Source organism: Lampetra fluviatilis, chromosome 25 (genome assembly GCF_964198595.1).
Source record: "Lampetra fluviatilis chromosome 25, kcLamFluv1.1, whole genome shotgun sequence".
NCBI lineage: Eukaryota > Metazoa > Chordata > Hyperoartia > Petromyzontiformes > Petromyzontidae > Lampetra > Lampetra fluviatilis.
Genome location: NC_136299.1, coordinates 6731305 through 6750320, shown reverse-complemented (window position 1 = coordinate 6750320; position 19016 = coordinate 6731305). Strand labels below are relative to the sequence as shown.

The following is a 19016-nucleotide window of genomic DNA, read 5'->3' as shown; positions in this document are numbered from 1 at the left end:
AATCGCTTCATCACAAGGGGGCAAGCACGAATTTTTGCAAAAATTAAACATTCAATATAGCAATGCCCTGAAAGGAATACATATATAATGCATACCTGTCAATCCCTTATTAATGCCTACTTTATTACAAACCAATTCAGACCATAATGGTTACCCCGTGCCCTTATAAATCTCAACGTTCATCCTACAAAATCCCATCACAAGGGAGAAACACAAATATACACATAAATGTGGCCCGTATTGAAACGGCTGTACGCCGTATAGACCTCAAAGCTCAATTTCCCTGTACAATAATACGGGTAAACCATCTAGGTTGACAGGTATTATAATAGAAATGTTTTGGGCAATGGGTCTTCACAGTTTGTGTAAATGGCCACAGGATATTGTGTTGTTTCAAGTCCAGCTCTGATAAAAAAAAATAGCAAACGTCCTGGATTTTTGGTAATGCGATTACTGTAACGCATTATTATTATTATTGCACCACCGATGAGTGTGGTTGGCTACGCACGGTGTGAAACAAGTTCAACATACATAAATTCTACAGCCATGTAACTCATTGCCTCACCCCAACGCACTCCTGAAATCCATTCCTTTGGATGCAAGGGTTGATGGAGCACGTACAGATTTGTTGAAGCTCAACCCGCTGAAAGTTTGAAGTGACCAGCAGATGGCAGTACAGCAAGTGGGTTCTGGTATTGATATTTTTTTTTTACAAGAGGATCAGGAGAAGGCGCATTGCGCGAAAAGCATGAAACATGACAGGCCAATAAAGCCAAGAGTACCTGGCGACAGTCCATCACACGTGCGGCGAGGTGAACGCTCACGACTCCGCACAGACCGATACAAGAATCCATTGCTGTGTGGGCCATCTGCTGGCCACTCCACAGCCCGAGATGAAAGCAGCTAAACATGGAACATTTACACGCATTCAGATGTAGCAGGACTCGCTTAGAAGCAGAGTCTTGACACTTAGTGAGGCTTTCCTAGATAAACACATTGCATTGTCACGTATATTATTGTTCGTAGTAGTTGTTGTTATAAATGTTATACTGTAGTGATTAGAGAATTAAGCCGCTTGGCCTACGTCAGCGCCGTGGCTGCCCGGGCCGCTACCGCCACCGCTTCTCCCGTCTCGTTCGTCTCGCGTCTTCCAGCAACTAACACGGCTAAACAAGGACGACTACCATGGCGCTAGAACTCGACGTGTTCGTGGGGAACACGACGCTCATTGACGAGGAAGTTTATCGGCTCTGGCTTGACGGACATTCGGGTGAGACGACCGCGTACGGCGAACCCAGCCCCGCGGGCCTGGGGCCACCCAAGCTGGGGGAGAAATCAGGCCAGACCGTAGGTTTCGCGGTTACCCCGTGCTCCGGCCTTTTAACACGTTTGTGTGCCTCGTGTTATTTTAAATGCGTGCCATCTAGGGGTCAGAGCAGTCACCATATTTAAGTGCGTTCTATATATTTTTTATTTAATTTAAATAATAATTTTCAAGCATGGTTAATGGTCGTAACAAGCGTGGAAATGCGCTGAGTTGGGACCCAATGCAAGTCTGTCCGTGGTGCTGATCGTTGTTAGCACGACCACGATTATTGGTGGCGACTTGGGGAGGGAGCAGAGGTCGCAAACGGGTTTTGATTCCTTACCCGATACCCAGCCGCACCAGGGTCGCAAACGGGTACCCGTACCCGGCCGTACCCTACCCGTACCCGGCCGGGTACCCTACTCTTACCCGGCCGGGTACGGGTATCGGGTACCTGATTGTGACCTCTGGGATGAAGCCATGTTGCAGGCGCGGGTGGGTTGATTCTAGGAACTTGAATTGTGAGAAGAGACAAGACGTTGGGAAATGAGTGACAAACGGTGAATCACCAGTGACTCACGGCCTCCCGTACCCGTACCCGGCCGCACCAGGGTCGCAAACGGGTATCGGGTACCCGGTTGCGACCTCTGGGAGGGAGGCCTTCGTCCAGCAGTGGATAGACCATCACATGACGATGCTGGTGCGTTAAGGGCCACAGCGGGTGGAATGTGTGCCCGTTGCAAAGAGCCATAATCGCTTTATTTGTGTGCGTTTATATCATCGCCAGCTACGGACGAAAGTTTCTCACGATCCTGCGATTGTATTTGAGTCAAGCTGACAAGGGGTGGGGGAACTTTTTCTGCCAAGGGCCACTTGATTACTGTATTTATAACATCATTCGCGGGCCATACAAAACTATCAACTTAAAAATTAGCCTGTTATATTTGGTCAAACATTTAAGTAACTCACCCCTAATGCGATGGGCTGGAACTGCTTCTCTTTGGCGAGGCGTGTGATGTTAGCTGGTATTGATGATGTTGCTACTCGCAACTGCTTGTCCAGGTTTGCTCCTAGATTTATTGAATTTCGAGTCCCGCCTGCGGTTGCCTTGGCAGGGCCACACCAAATGAATTCGCGGGCCTCGTACGGCCCACGGGCCGGACGTTCTCGAGCACCTGCACGCAGTTTCGCCGCTCCGTCTCCTGAACTCTTGGACACTCGTACTACCCTGGCTGTCACTCCGCTGTTATTCGTCTCGCCCACCAGCCATCGTGACTTGTAGCCACGACGTGCCCTGTCCAACAAGCACACCGTTTGAATTGTAATTCACCTTTAATCAAGGTGCGGAATTTTCAAATATTAGTTGCAATTACCCATAACCTGCAAATGTTCTCAAATCCATGCGTTTCCACTTTTTGTCACTCAAAGCAATTGCAAAAACGCATCTCCCCATGCTTCGCTGCACACTTTTCAATTAGTGCTGCATACTTTTCAACTAGTGCACTCGCTGAAGTGTTGGACTTATACGCCTGCTTGCTGGAGACGAGGTCTCCAAATTGTCCTTTCCAGGGATTCTCAAATCCAAGTCCTTGCAAATCACCAAGGCCTTGCAAATCACCAAGGCCCAATGATATTCTTCTCGTTCATTGGCAACCTACAATATTGAACTGCTGTACATCTTCCACGAAGCACATGGTCCATTCTCAATGGCATCCGCACAAACCATGGAATATGCGGATACCTGATCCACAAATGGAAAATTAAAAACTCTCCAGTGTGCGCCTGTGGTCATCCAGAAAGGACCTACAACATATAAAGACGCAATGCCTGATCCACAAATAGGAAAGACACATTACAACGATACACTTTGCTAATCCTGACGAAGTTATCTGGCTTGACCACCTAAATGTAAAATTGTAGTTGTTGCTCTGCATCTCCATCAGCCATACAAAAGAAGAAGACTGCTGTACAGCCTTTGTATTATAAAAGCATATATTTTTGTTTACCCATGGTTGTCACGAAACTCTATTTGAGTAAATTCCCTGGTAGGTCACCATCGACAAACACATTGGGTCAATCTTCTTGGTTCTTTCGGTAAAGTCACGTAGAAGGGAAGTAATAAAATAAAGAACCAAGAAGATGAATCCCTGCGGTCACGAAAGCTTTAAATCGAAATTTAACATTGGGTCAACTTAAATCGTGGACACTTGGAACTTAAGGGAGAAACAAGCACTGCGGTCCGAGAAGCCCCAGGCGAGCACAAATAAAACCCCTTATCCACTGACACATCTGAGCCGAGCCTGCACGGGGCCCTCACGGTGCAGGTGCTTTTCCACTGGCTATTCACTGTGCCGAGCCAGGACCAAACCACCTGAATCTGGCTTGACCACGCACGGTCAGGTGCTGGTTTAATAATTTTAATAACCCATGTATGACCGCCAAAATCTGGATTTTGACAAAAAAGGGTCCCATTGTATCATTCGGTACTCTTGAGCGTGTGACCTTAGGGTCGCGCGTTTATGATGCGTGACGTCTGCGACATGGCTCAGCTTCTGCATTAGATATACACCCTGGTGGTCCTCCGAAGCTGCGAAAAGCTTGCTCGGCCCCAGCATGGCTCATTTGCCCACAGAAAAAGGACATAGGGGTCTTGAGTTGAGGCAGCGCGTTGAAACGCTTCGTTTAGCCACCGTTGCGTTTCCTCTGCTGCAGTGACCGACGCGGTGGGGATGCGGACACAGAGCGGCACTCTCCTACAGCGATCGGGCGCCACCATGGCACTGCTGCACAGCGACACCATGGACCAGTTCCGCTCGTGCCAGATGCTGGAGCGCCTGCTGCACACGCCGCACAAGCTGGCCAACCAGCTGCTCTACCAGATCCCGCCTCTCATGCGTGCCACGCTCATCGAGAAGTAATCTCCCTCACGGCAGTGCACGATTTGTGTGCAGTCGACAGCACTAGACAATATTAACATTTACCTTTGTTACAATAGTACGGTTAGGGTGATGAGCAATGTTCTACGTTAATGCGGACCGTGTCCGTCCAGTGCTCGCTGAGCTGCATTGGCTTCCGGTTGCCAAACAAATACATTATAAGGTTGCACTCATTACGGAAAGCCCTTGCCACAAATGAACCACAATACCTTGCTGATCTCGTCAAGGAGCATAAACCATCATGCAAACGCCGGTCATCCTTCTAGCGATTTTTGGCTAACCATCGAACATAGACGGTTACTACATCGCATGCTTGCAGATGTGCTTCTGTGTCTGTCTGGAATGCTCTCCCTGTGGATATGAGGAAGCTACTGGAGTTATGTACTTCTAAATATAGATAAAAAAGTTATTAGCTGATTTTTGTGTTTAGTTTGTTGTCCTTTCCCTGCACCTTTGATTAGCATGGTTGGGTACGTAAGGTGCGAGAGAAGTTCAACATACATACATACGAGGTTGGCGAACCAGTTAAGGGTTACAGGAGTGATGTTGTGAATATCTTGAGATGCTGCCAGCGAATGAGTGAAGCTTTGGGCATTGCTGGATGATAATACTATTTGGTAATACTGCATTGGCTGTGGTGCCAAGTCTATTATGTGTTTTTCCTCATCAGGCAGTATTATTGGCAAATGTGTTGAGTTCATTGCTGGATAATGTGCTCCATAGTTTGGCGGTGATAGCCACAGTCGCAATATTCCACTGGCATAATATGCGGCCGCAGCTGCATTGTGGTGTTCAGATGTGGTTCAAAGCGGACCGCGTCTTCATGAAAGTGATTATAATGTGGAAGGAAAATGGTTTTGGGGAACATAGACAACCAGCTGGATAGATGCAGCGGCTCCCGATCTAAAAGGGAAAGAGTTGAGATTAGACAAAACAGTAATTCTGACGAAAAAAAGAGAACCATGTCAGACAGATGGTGATGATGAATTACAATACCATTTATTAACCCAGAAAAGCCTAATTGAATCTCTTTACTTTAACCTGCTGCACGTAAAGTACGTTACTCCAATAACATAAACACACCATGGGGTGCGCAGCTAAATCACAAGCCATCTATTTTAATGGTAAGCAAAACATTCCTATTTCCACATCCCACTGCCTCCTCCTCTCCGCGTAACCCACTCTGGGGCTCCTCCCACGCATGGCCAGGTACTACGAGTTTGACGAGGCGTTTGTGCGCGAGGTGCTTGGCAAGAAGCTCTCCAAGGGGACCAAGAAAGACTTGGACGACGTGAGCGCCAAGACGGGCGTCACGCTCCGCAGCTGCCGCCGCCAGGTCCATCCCGCACTCTCCCACATTTCGCTCCACGTGCTGCAAATTCTTGTCCACATCCTTCACCGTTGCCACTATCATCTCCATCTTATCACCCATCTCCATCACCCTGGCCGCTATTACTTTTGCTACTGTTACCACCATCTCTGTTGTCCTTGCCACCATGTTCATCGCTGTTGCCATCGTGACCAGTCACCATCATCTCCTTGACCCGTATCGCTATCTCTGCCACCATCATCTACATCATTCTGATCATAATTTGCCTCACCATCATTCGTGCCATTTCTATCACTCACAAACATCTCTATTTCCCTCACCACTCATCTCCATCACTGTCACCACCATCTCCATCACTCTCGCAATCATCTACATCACTCTCGCAATCATCTACATCACTCTCGCAATCATCGCCATCATCTCAATATTGTCTGTCACCATCATGGCCATCTCCGTCACTCTCACCATCGTCTCCATCAAACTTGTCAGCAGAGGTGGGACAAAGTCATTGTTATGCAAGTCCAAGTCGAGTCGCAAGTCATCAAATTCATGACTCGAGTCTGACTCGAGTCCAAGTCACATGACTCGAGTCCACATCTCATAGGTGGGACAAAGTCATTGTTATGCAAGTCCAAGTCGAGTCGCAAGTCATCAAATTCATGACTCGAGTCTGACTCGAGTCCAAGTCACATGACTCGAGTCCACACCTCTGCTTGTCAGTACCTCCATCACTCAAACCACCGTCTCACTCACCCTCACTGCCATCTAGAATAGAATATGGTGAGGTAGCATGGAATTGTTTGGGTCCAATTTAGGCCAAACTCTGAACACCGTGTGAACCAACAATTCACGTATTATGAACCGAGCCGGAATGTGTCTTGTTCTGCATATGATTTAGTTTGACAACTTTAAGCGAGTCTTCAAAGTGGTGGAGGAGATGAAGGGTGCACTGGTGGACAACATCCAACAGCACTTCCTTCTGTCGAGGAAGCTGTCCAGGTGAGGTGATACACTACACTAGCCAGGTGAGATAACTGCACAAACTAGCCAGGCGGACCACACACACACACACCGCAGTACATGGGCAGCACACACACACACCACACATGTACGCTAATCAGGTAAGCATACACTAGCCGTTACGTACACACACATATAGGCTGGGTGAACAATACACACACCCATCATTCCACATGCACAGACTAGCTAGGTGGGCTAAACACACTAGTAAGCATGCATAGTTGCATAAAAATTAGGCAGGTGAATCACACACATACACAACCTGATCATGTGAACCACACATAGCTGCACACACCGCCCAGGTGACACAAACACGTTGGGGAGGTGAGAGACACAGACGAACAGGGTGAGCCACCCACCCACACACGCGCACCCACTATCCAGGTGACCCAAAACGGACATGACTCAGCGACACGGTGCCTTGGGCAGTGTTCACGCACTGGCGCGGGGGGGCTACGATGTTAGCTGACCAGGCGCGTGTGATCCGCAGGGACTATGCGGCAATCGTGTTTTTCACCAACAACCGCTTCGAGACCGGCAAGAAGAAGCTCCTGTATCTCACGTTCGAGGACTTTGCGTTCTGCGCCGAGCAACTCATCCAGAACTGGACGTTGGGTGCTGTCGGTGAGTGGGCGCCGTCGGTGAGTGGGGGCTGTCAGTGAGTGGGCGCCGTTTACTAATGATGGGATAAGTTTTGGGCAATGACCCATTGCCCGAAACATCACCTGATGGTGATGATGAATAATGGACACGGTGATCGTATAGTCTTGATAAGATAAGGGAAAAGTATTAACAAAAATTCTAGATTTGAAGCTTTCGTGACTGCAAGGAATCATCTTCTTAGGTTCTTTCGGTAAAGCCACGCAGAAAGTAAAATAAAATAAAAACAAAAATCACGACGTTTCGGAGGCAACACAAGTCTCCGTCATCAGGTGGGACCGTCACAGCCAGATTAGCTGTGACGGTCCCACCTGATAATCTGGCTGTGACGGTCCCACCTGATGACGGAGACTTGTGTTGCCTCCGAAACGTCGTGATTTTTGTTTTTATTTTATTTTACTTTCTGCGTGGCTTTACCGAAAGAACCTAAGAAGATATTAACAAAAACTTTATTCGCCATCTGGTCAGCGAGATATTTGCCGCCTTGAAGCCATTTGATTTAAACTCGGCACCTGACCCTTAACAGCTGACCCCCTTGCCCCCCGCCACCCCCTGGCTACAGGCCCACAGGAGGACGACATGGACGTGGATCTCGATCGAGAGTTCCTGCAGGATCTCAAGGACCTGAAGGTGCTCATCTCCGACAAAGATCTGCTGGACCAGCACAAGAGGTGGCCCTTGTTGGACCTTGTTCTGACCTCTTGTGATGATCTCGTGCCTTGCCATGTCTCCACCACTCCTAGCTGTGGGAAAATGGCTGTGTGCTGTGAGCCAACGCAGCTGCACTGCAGCCATGTGTAACATGGGGGAGGCACGTGTCTGCATTTTCTGCTTTGAGATAAACTTGCTGAGTGTGCGTGTGCATTTGTGTGTAAGTGTGTGTGTAGCGTAGCGGTTAGCGCACTGCGCTATGAACCCGGCGACTGATTCCCGCTCACGGCCGACTCCAGTGACGAATATCTGAACTCATCCTGGGCCTCCCCTAAATCGTCTCGGCCTCAAATGAGTACCTGGTGTGGTGTGTAAATATCGCCACTCGGAAGACAAAGACAACTGGGCGTGTGCTGCTGGCTACCCACCCCCTTGTGTGCCGTCCCGGCCTTAATAGGTGCTCGCTAATAGCCCTTGCCCCAACAGTCTGTTAAGGCTACATAGGGGATCTTTTGTGTTTGTGTCCACAGCTTGGTGTGCACCACACTTAGAGGCAAGATCACCGTCTTCAGCGAAATGGAGGCGAGCTTCAAGGTGCTTATTTTAATGAACCCACCCTCAAATCCCCATGTTTTTTAACATAACATTTACAGTTTGGTTCAAAGTAGCCGTTGGAAAATTCAGAACATCTCCCACCGCAGTTGGGCTCGCCTGCTGCCCCCCGTATCACGTTTCGGCCTTATCCGACCATCAGCTCGGGAAATTCTCCTGAGCCTTAGGGGGCACGGGTTTTACGGAGGCCGCCAAATGTGCATGATCAGGCGGGGTCGTGTACGCACGCGCAGCATCGCCGTACTGTAGAGAGAACGCCGTCGAAACTGCACTGGGCCCTGGCGCCCGTTCTCCGTGTTGACTTGACGCTCGTGCAGCACTACAGGGCTTTCAAGTTCTTTGACAGGCTCGTTAACGCATTGCGTAGCAAAGCAGATAAAGAGGCTTGCAGTGGCAGGTTAGTGTCGTTTTGTTGACCATTTTGAAGTCGGTTTATTTCAGGTCAGGCTAGCGGAGCTTAGGACCTCTCGTTCAAAGGTGTTAAAACGCGCAATTCCCACCAGGGCACGAAACGTGGTGCAGAAAGAGGGTTTTGAGATGGGTGCTCTGTGCCCGCCCCTGCCACATCTCTTCCTCCAGCCTGCTACCCACAATCCTCAAGACTCATCAGCAAAGTCATTTCTATCGTATCAGGGTATAAACAATAACAGACACCCACTCTCAATTATGAACACTTAAGAGGACGCCTCTGGAGAGAGGAAGGGGAGAGAGATAAATCTGCCACTCAGAACAAGACGCAGAGCAGATCCTCTTCAGAGGTGAGTGGAACAAACACCAGAAACGAAGTGGAAGGCCTCACATGGCCATGGGTTGTATGACTGTAAACCGTGTTCCCCGGGTCCTCTCCGCTCGTGCTCTTGAGCACTCCAAGTTGATAGACTCCCCCTTCTTCTTGGTTCTTTCGGTAAAGTTACGTGACTTTAGCGAAAGAACCAAGAAGATGAATCCCTGCAGTCACGAAAGCTTTAAATCGAAAAGACTCCCCTTCTTGCGGGCTCTCTTCCGTTTTATTCACAAAGTCCCTTTACATTTCTGGCCCCGGTTGTAACATGAGGGGGCCGCGCTGCTCTGCGAGCGATACAAATGGACCCCTTCATCTGGAAGAAAAGAGAAACTTTCGTACGAACACGCACGCTCTCGCACAAAACACCGATGCTCGTTCTAGGTTTTCTAAATTGAGCTGTGACGGCAGGCGCTGTCTCGCGGGATCGTGAACATCGCCGTGAAGCTCATGCACAGCAAGGACGTGCGAGACTTCTTCATCGACCTCGTCGAGAAGGTGAGCCTTGTGATCTCCGCGACCCGCGTTTGATTCCGACTCACGGCCAAAAATAGTTGCGAATGTTTGAACCAGGCCTGGGCCTCCCCCAGGTGCGGTGTGGAAATGTCAGCACTGGGGAGACAAAGGTGGGTGTGGTATTAGCTCCCCCCCCCCCTCCACCGTGCTGGCCTTCATAAGTGCTCGCTAGCAGCACTTGGCCTAACAGTCTGTTGATGGCTATATGGGGAATCTTTGTGTGGATACGTGGGTGTGGAAGTTTGTGTGTAAATGTAAGTGTGGGGTCTGTTCTATGTGTGTGTGTGCGTGGGGATGTGGGTGAGATGCGGTGTGTAAAGAACAACGTTCGTGTGATAAATCGGCTGGTCATGGTTTTGACCACGCCAAGGCCTCGTGTGCCGTTCTTGCCTTGATGGGTGGTCACGAACAGCCCTTATCCCGAGATTCGATACCACCAAACGAGGCACCTTGGTTTGGCGTCTACTGCCTGCACGTGCCTGCCATGCGGCTCCCACTTGGCTAAGGTAGAACTAGTTTCCAAGTGCGTGTGCAAGTCATCATTATCAGCCTTGTTCACTACTGGATGAACACCTCCCCGAGATATCACCATCACTCAAGATCTTGGGATGTTACAATCCACCTAGCGCCTGTACACGAGCTGATTCCATCGCTCCAGTTACGCGGTTGACGTCCTCTCGGGCGCGAGCCGTCCTTTAGCTGCCGCTCTCTTGTTAGTCTTGACCACCGTGTGCGCTGTGTGTGTGTGCGTTAGTTTATCGAGCCCTGCCGTGCCGATCGATGGAGCCACAATGACGTGCGGCTCTTCCTGACGCAGTACGCCAACTCCGCCAGCGCGCTGGACGCCTTCAAGTGCGTATACAATGCGTGCTTTGCGTGCTCGTTTAACCGCGTGCGCATGCGTCCTTGAGTGTGAAGTGCACGCATGTACATGTGCGTGCGTGTATATGTGCGCACAGGCACCAGCTGCTGTGGGAGCGCTACATGGGCACCGTCCGCAGCTGCGTCCTCAAGATGTACCACGAGTGAGCGGCTGCAGCGGCGCAGGCGCTGACGCAACCGAGAGCACTGCCCTGAGTTGAGAGCCACCGGCACGGAGGAGGAGCCATCGGGACAGCCCACCAGTCCCGCCGTTGCTCCCCACCGCCAATGTTCACACGGCGCTTGTGGAGAGGAGTTAACTTTGAAGTAGAAATCCTCCCCTTGCTCCTCAGGTATCCGCTCGCAAGTTGCGGACGGCGTTAAGCGATAGGCGACAACAGCGGTTGACAGCTGCCATTGGCCACGGCGGTTGCAAACAACGGCTGACAGCAGTGGTTGACAACTGGGGTTGGATTTCGCGGTGTGTGGGTGGGATGAGGCTATAGCTTTGCATTGGGGAATATCGGGAAGGTTGCCTCTCGACGCTGGCTGCTAAGGCCCCCTCGTCACGTGGCTGAGTTACAACTTGGCGTGTGCCCTTGTGGGGCGTCATGGGTAACAGGTAAGAGACAGAAAGTGCGTTACGCCAGGTGAAATGAGAAACGTCTTTACCCCAGAGGTTCGTAAGCCGAGGGACTAAAACTGTATTTTGTTTTTGCTGGGAGAAATTAACTTTCCTATCAGTTGATTGTATATTTGGTACCCATGGCTATGTTAAGTGCCTATGAGGCATGTCTAATCAACACCAGTAGTTATGACTATAATAAATAATAGGTTAATTAATTATCACGGTCTTTTCCTGTCATTGAAAGTGACTTAACATGTGACTGTTAAACCTTATGATTATTGCTTTTTTTTTCGTTATATAAGCTCACCGACATGACTTTAGACATAATAGTAATACCTTTTCGCAACAACCATCCCTTCATGCGCGGGACGGTTAGCTGCTGCTTCAATTCCAACGATTACTCTCGGTAAGCAGTGGAAGAATAAGTAATCAGTCGTACTTGGAGTCTGTTGGAAATTGGGCGCGATGGGTGTCTGGGGTTGAGGTGGCACGCGGCGCAGGCAGCGGTCTCGCGCCATGGGACAAAGTCTCCACATTGGACACGCTTTGCCCATTTTCTGGGCACCGCTGAGCGCTTGGTAGAATTGGGATCTGCACGTTGAGGTGTGAACGTGTGTGTGTGTTGTGTGTGTGCGAGAGGGTGAGGTTGTACGAGGAGTGGTGGCGCAGTGGTTAGCGCTTTTCGCCGTGAAACCGGCGACCCGGACAACATCGGTGACGAATATCGGGGACTCCACTAGGTCGGCTCGCTTTTAAATGAGTACCCGATGTGGTGTGTGAACAATCGTATCGGGGAGACAAAAACGGCCTTTGCCGGTCTTCATGGTGCTCTCACAGCACTTGCCCAACAGCCTGTCTTGGATACGCAGGGAATCTTTGTCTTTGCGTGTCAACTATTAACTTACTATATTTTACCAGGTAAGGCCCATTGAGATGTACAGCTGTGTTTCACAAGCGAGCTGGCCACATGATAGCTCAATGAAGTAGCTTAGGGGCCGTCCATAAATGACGTCACGTACCTGGGGGGGAGTCAGACATTTGTGACGATGTGTGACGAGGGGGGGGGGGTTTGAGAAATGTGACGTCACATCAAAATGCGCAACTTTAAATAAATATAGACAACACGTTCTACTTAATTAAATAGACTTTTTAATAAATGTTTTCTCCAACAATATCAGAGTGCAGCGCCACATTAAATACGCACTACAATGACAATAGTTTAAAGCGATTTGAAGCACGTTTTGTTTTTGGGGGGGGTGGGGGCAGAGCTTTGTGACGTCATATTTGAGGGGGGGTCTGACTTTTTGTGACGTCGTGTGACGAAGGGGGGGGGTCAAAAATCGTCCCAAATCGCGTGACGTCATTTATGGACGGCCCCTTATGTGGAAATGTATCGCGGCCAAATACTCCAAACTGCTTTAGAGCTGTGCCAATGATGGTGGTGGGATAATGCCGTGTGTGTATGTTGGTGGAAACCGCGACTCCACCTGGACCCCCTCCGTGTGAGCAATACCACAAAAGTTTGTAACACATTTGAAAATCGCCGTGTATATAACGCAAACGAATTGAATGCTTTGCCCAATAGAGAACATAAACCCACACATGCGCTTCTCTCGTTCCTCTTCCAACAATCGGCGATACACTCCGCTGTGGTCTTGGCTTGATCGGCTGAATGTGAAATGTGCTGCTCAGCATCTCCATCAGCCGTACGAAAGAAGAATAAGAAGAATCGTCGATGTGTTGGGAGGATCCTGGGCAAGGTCCCCCCGGTGTGAGAAATGAAATGCGGTCCCCTCCCTGTCGATCGTCTCGCCCCACGTGCCCGCCAGCTCTTGGGACCTCTGTGCAGTTGCACCGCCTGCACATTCACCCATTGACCTCTGGTCCACGGGTTGCAACAGAAATATTGTACTTGTTGGTATCACCTGCAGTGGCTAAACTTGAGTTGCAACTTGCGAATAAAAGTGATTTATTCAGTAACCTCAATAAGCATGTGCATCACATTATCAGCTTGTATTGTCCCATATACGTTGGCATCGCTAAATGTTTTCCACCTCGTGGGACTTGAGGATCTGTGATGAGTGAGCTGGCCTCTGTGGCTCGAGTAGTCGAGGAGACTGGGCTTTGAGGGAGGGGGGGGGGGGGACAAGGGGCCACCCTCGTGTAGAGAGCCGAACCCCCCCAGATGAAGGAATCGGCCACCTCTCCATCATCCTTCACTAACCACCCTTGCAGAGAGAGTGGGTGCCTCCTCTGCGGCGGTGGGTATTGGTGCTGTTAATCCTCAACACCAGCGTGCCGAACCCTTGTGAGTCTAGCCCCGTGTGTGTGTGGAGGGTGTTGGTGGTGGTGAAGTGAGTGAATGTTGAAGGCAGCTGCCCGAGTCTGGTGGCGGCCCGAGAGGCTGAACACGTGGAGGGCCACAAGTGTGGACAATGGGGGTGGGGGGGGGTTGGGAGTTTAGTGGGAAGGTGCGCGCGAGTTCGGGGTCCGGGTGAGAGGCCGAGTGGCAGCAGCTGCTGCGTCTCCGGGGCCTCGGGTCGATGCCTCTAAATCATTATCACCACCACCACCAATAACCCCCCCTCACCCCCCTACCGCCAACCCCGGGGTGGTGAGGGTCTGGGGTTCAAGCCGCACGGAGACCAGGATGTGGGTGCAGGTGAGACGGCTGTTGGTTGCGCACGTGCGCACCACCACTGTATGGACGCACGTGTCCAACACTATGGACGCACGTGTACACGGTACAGTAAAAGTACAGTGCGCCACGCGCACGTGTTTGCAGTACCCGTGCCACTGTACTCCGAAGCCGCTCGAAGAGTTCTCGCAGACGACTGCATTGCACGCGAGACGCGTCAGACGCCGTGTGAACTGTGTCTGAGACAATGTAAGGATGTTATTAAGAGTTCTCTGCAGTGATTTGAATGTACGCTTTGCAAAGTGCCACTGCGCCATGCCACCATGCCCTGCCCTTTGGCAAAATGTGCTGTACAGTAATGTGGTGTGCTGTGTTGAGCTACGGTAAAGTTTGTGCTGTATGTGTCTGCTGTGTTGTGCAATGGCAAGTGCCGCTATGCTGAGTGTGGTGTGTCTGCTTGCTGTGCTGTGTGCGTACTGCACGTGTCCACGCGTACACGCGTTCCTGTGCGCAACGCAAAACCCCGAGACCGGAGCTGCCCTTGACAGAGGCACAGTCTCAACACTAACCTCGGCCCAACACTAGCCCAGCCATAGCACTTAGCATAGCCCCTACACAAGCCTATCCGTGTATACAAACACCAGGCCGGCATTTACACGTTCTAAATTCTCTTCTGTATGAAGGCGTCCCCCCCCAAGCAGTTGTGAGCCCTTGGGGTCTTTGACCATATGCCTGCAGCAAGCAGCAGTTCGCTTATTAGCTGCCATTCATGTCAGCCGTGGCGCGGGGAACCGACATGATTAATAATGTATCAGACGGCAGTGTGGTTGTACAGTGTTTAGTGGTGGAAGAAAGAAAGAGCTGCGTTTGTCCACTCTGCTGCCCGCACTGCCATGGGGCCCAGTGAGTGAGTGAGTGAGCGAGGGTGATTTGTGTTTGTGTGGTGGACTTTTTTCGCACCGTACGTAGCCAGCCATGCTAATCGGAGGCAGGAGGTTTTAGACACGTCATCATTACACCCCAATCATAACCCTCGCCACCAACCCTAACCCCCACCACTCTGCCTCCAATGCTAAAGACAAAGATCCCTTTGCTGACCTTTGGGGACACGTGCTTGGTGGCGAGTAGCACCGATGTTGGCTGGGAGTTCAGCCCCCCCCCCATCCCGGTCACCTTGTGTCTCCCCAGTGGTGATATTTACACACCACACGAGGTACAGTACTCATTTAAGGGTTGAGGCGACCTAGGGGAGGCCCAGGACCGGTTCAGATAGCACTGTAACAAAACATTTTTTAAATCCTTTATATTAAGTTAACTTGCTTGCTTGCGCGCTTACGACCGTGCAAATCTTTCGGTCGTTTTTTAACCCACTTCCCGTGATCCAATCGAGCTGATATTTTGCACACAGATTCGTTGTGCGTGACAATTAATTTTCGTGAAATTTTTTTCCCAAAATTTTACACTTTTTAGGAATTTTTTTTAATATTTAATTACCAATTGCTTAATGGTGGCAGGCAATCATCTGACCCATAGGTGGCAGCCATCTCAAGCCAGAGGACGAGAGAACTCTAGCCGCCACACATATAAAGGATTTATAGTGAAAAACTTTGTTTTTACGGGTTAATTTTTTTGTTCCTGGGTAGTAAGTGTTATTTCCTAATTGCTTATGCCTCAAAAGTACAGAAAGTGGCTATTATTCCCCACAAACTTTGCTTTTGTGACCAGGACAGTGATATTTTTAAATGTATCTATTTTCAATGAGAGCACGTGGTGTGCATTTGTGTCATTCCTTCACATAAAGTCCTGGTCACAAAAGCAAAGTTTGTGGGGAATAATAGCCATTTTCTATACTTTTTAGGCATAATCAATTAAAAAGAACACTTAGTACCCAGGAACAAAAATCGTGTTACATAGTGTAATCGTCACTGGTGTTGGTGGCAGGGTTCGTAACTCAGCGCGCTCACCGCTACACTACCGCTCCCCCAACACACACACACACAACATATGCTTCGTACTAACTCTGTCTCTAACAATCACTTTATTCCTAACCCCATCTACAACCCAGACCCTAACAGCTCTGTCCTTGACGGGATATCGTGTTTTGCATTCCTGCACACCATTGATGCAATGGGGGGGTCACAATTAGAATGAGCGAGTGATGGTGATGATGACGTGAGTGTGGATGAAGGTGAATCGGTCAGGTGGAGTGAAGATGAGAGACTGAATTGATGGATGTGGGTGATTGAAGGCGAGTGAATGAATGGTGAATATTGGTGAGTGAATGAATAAAGGTGAGCAAATCGAGTAATTGAATGAAAGTGTGTGGTTGTGCGCTTTAAGGCGCGTGTGTAATTGAAGGTGATGAATGCATAAACACAGGCGAATTCATTTCGGATGAGTGTGCGAAATGGAATGGAATAGGGCGAGCGAGTAAATTAATAACGCGTGGCGTGGAGCAGCTTGCGGGGCTCTCAGGAGTCAAATCCCCCAACCCCCACACCCAATCCCCATCCCCCAGGGGTTGCAGTCACTTTGACCCTCATCTCACCTGGAACTCACGTGACCTTGGGCGGCCACGGACAGCCGCGCGCGTCTGTCGACTCCGGCACGACCGCCACGCTGCGGTCTAGGGACCCCCTTTCTCGTCGCGCTCGTGGAAGAGGTAAAGACGCAGCCACTGCTGGCGGATGGGGCTTCCACTGCAGCGTATGTTGGCCTACTCTTCCACGCTGATCTCACGTGGGTGTACCCACACTTTACCCCAGCACACGCGACGTGTCGATTGTCGTACACCCTGCAGGGCGATGATGCCCGCTTGCAGGCCAGCTTTTGCCACACAGGGCCAGCTGCCAATGGGGGGGGGTGTCCTTTGAATTCTTTATGTTTTGAGATGTGACGCAGGTTGCTCTGAGACTTCCAAGCCTGAAGGAGGGTGACTCTTCAAAAACAAACGGTTGGAGCTCTTATATGGCTGGTTCGTGTCCTGCACCCCCAGACGCGTCTACCCCTCCTCCCATCGCCAATGTACGTACGGCCCTTGCACTTTCATTGACTGCTCTTAGCCACTGGTGTTCACAGTGTACCCGCACGTGCCAGTGTGTACGTGTGCATGCTTGCGTGTCCACGAGCGCGCGCGTATGAATGCGCGCGTGTATCTGTGTCTGTGTGTACGCGTGCATGTATCTCAAATGAGTACCTGGTGCGGGTGTAAACATCGCTATTGGGGAGACAAAGGCGGTCCGCTGTGGTACTGGCCACCCACCACCCCCTCGTGTGCCGTGCCGGCCTTCATAGGTTTTCACTATCAGTACTTACCCCAACAGTCCGTTAAGGCGATACGGGGGATTTTTGTATGTGCATGTGTGCCACTGGTGTGTCAGGCATCATCGTCCCGGTGCTGGGGTCTTTGCCTTTGCGCCACAGAGTGGTGAAGAGGGAGGAGCAGACATGGACACGCTTCCCATCGGCAGCGATCCGCACTCGGCAACATGGCCTCCACACTCGGCAGCATCCCACACTCCCGTAACGTTCAGCATTCCCACAAAGTCCCACGATCCCGAAACGTTTTTCGCACTCTCCTACTTGCACACTCGCTGAACGTCCCGCGGTCTGGGTGGACTCGTGCCATCCCGGAAAAAAAATGTTCCGCAGTTCTGGATCCTTTTCTGTACTAACCTACAGTGAGAAAATCGCTATATCCCATGTAATTACTCCTGTCTAATGAGAATTGAACAAATTAATCCGTTTTTCAATTTATAATTCTTTTGAAGACGTGTTTAATAGCATGCCCAGCGATTGTTTTCCGGGTTCCACGAGAATCTCTGCAGTGGCGGAGCGAGGTGGCGGAAGCGTGATGCTCAACGACACCACGCATGGATACGCACGCCAAGACGCAGCCACGCGCGCGTGTGCATCATCCCGAAACGTGCTCGCACGAGACGACGCAGGTGCCCACGTGAACACCACTCACTCACCCACTCGCCCGTCTGCTCATCCGCCCACACGCCCGTCCACTCACCCACCCGCCAGTCCACTCACCCGCCCACTCGTCCGCTCACTCATTGGCTCACCCACTTACCCACTCGCCTACTGGCTCGCGTACTCGCCCATTGACTCGCTCGCCCACTCACCCGCTCTCCCATCTGCTCACCGCTCGCCCACTCGCCCCGTCAGTCCGCCCGCATCTGTGTTACGCCGTTCATCGTGCCATGCCCATCGTGTCTCCCACCCTCCCTTGCCCCCTCTCTCCAGAAGCAGCAGCAGCATCATCAGCAGCAGCAGCAGCTTCATCATCATCATCAGCAGCTTCATCATCATCATCAGCAGCATCATGAGCCACCAGTCCCGGTCGCGCAGGTTTTATTTTTATTTTGTCTTCGTCGTCGTGGTCGTCCTTCACGCCTCGCCTGCAGTGGCTGCTGGGAGGTCACAGGGCGACCCCTGGCAGAGAGAGGAGAGAGGGAGAGAGAGGGCATGGGAGAGCGAGAGAGGTGGAGCTCCTGTCTCCATGGTAACATGAGGACCGGTTTAAGTGGTGGTGGGGGGGGTAGAAGAGGAGGATGCGGGGGGGAGATAAAAAAAATGTGGTGGGGTGGGGGGGTGGGAGGGATTGAGGGTGGTGAGCACTTCCGGGTTGTGAGGATTGCCTTGAAGAGGGTGGGGGGGGGCGGGGGGAAGGTGGGAGGGGAGGGGAGGCGCAGGGGGGTGGCTGCTGCTGCTGCTGCTTTAGAAGGCGGGGTTAATATAAGGGCCAGGCATTGGGAGCCACGACCTGTTCAGGGAGCAGAGGGGAGCGAGCGGCGCGGACACACGGGGTCGCTCCGACAAACGCCCCGCGCTCAGGTAGGCCTCCCGTCTGCGGCGCCCACGGCCGCCGAAAGACGGCCCCGCGCGCGCCCTCGTGGCTCCTCCGGCGGGCCGTCCCCGATCGATCGTCCGCAGCGGCGTCGACCCGCGGGCTGCCCGATCCGCCCCGCGGGCTGACGTATGCCCTGCGGCGCGACCCGGTGACCGGCTAATCGGGTGTCTGGGTCACCCGTGTCGCGCGTCGGTGTCTGGGTGACAGGGTGACCGGGAG

At 51.2% G+C, this 19016-nt stretch overlaps 1 protein-coding gene and 1 long non-coding RNA gene across 5 annotated transcripts; both read left to right on the top strand.

Annotated features, from left to right (window-relative positions):
* Positions 1-871: 871 nt before the first annotated feature.
* FIBP (FGF1 intracellular binding protein) lies at positions 872-11516 on the top strand. 2 transcript variants are annotated; one of them, XM_078868117.1, is made up of 10 exons: positions 872-1270; positions 4019-4220; positions 5452-5578; positions 6471-6571; positions 7083-7216; positions 7815-7923; positions 8434-8497; positions 9708-9794; positions 10567-10664; positions 10772-11516. In XM_078868117.1, exons 1-10 carry the CDS (start codon positions 1186-1188, stop codon positions 10839-10841), a joined length of 1077 nt encoding a protein of 358 aa, XP_078724243.1. In that variant the 5' UTR covers positions 872-1185; the 3' UTR covers positions 10842-11516. The 2 variants fall into 2 exon arrangements, with proteins under 2 accessions (XP_078724243.1, XP_078724244.1); XM_078868118.1 differs by having other exon boundaries at positions 1250-1347.
* Positions 11517-13770: 2254 nt separating this feature from the next.
* Positions 13771-18459, top strand: LOC144941885 (uncharacterized). 3 transcript variants are annotated; one of them, XR_013639283.1, is made up of 4 exons: positions 13771-13963; positions 16458-16645; positions 16841-16963; positions 17320-18459. It is a non-coding gene; the product is annotated as an uncharacterized LOC144941885 (long non-coding RNA). The 3 variants fall into 3 exon arrangements; XR_013639284.1 differs by having other exon boundaries at positions 16458-16678; positions 16830-16963; positions 17363-18459; XR_013639282.1 differs by having other exon boundaries at positions 16458-16678; positions 16830-16963.
* The last annotated feature ends 557 nt before the right edge of the window (positions 18460-19016 follow it).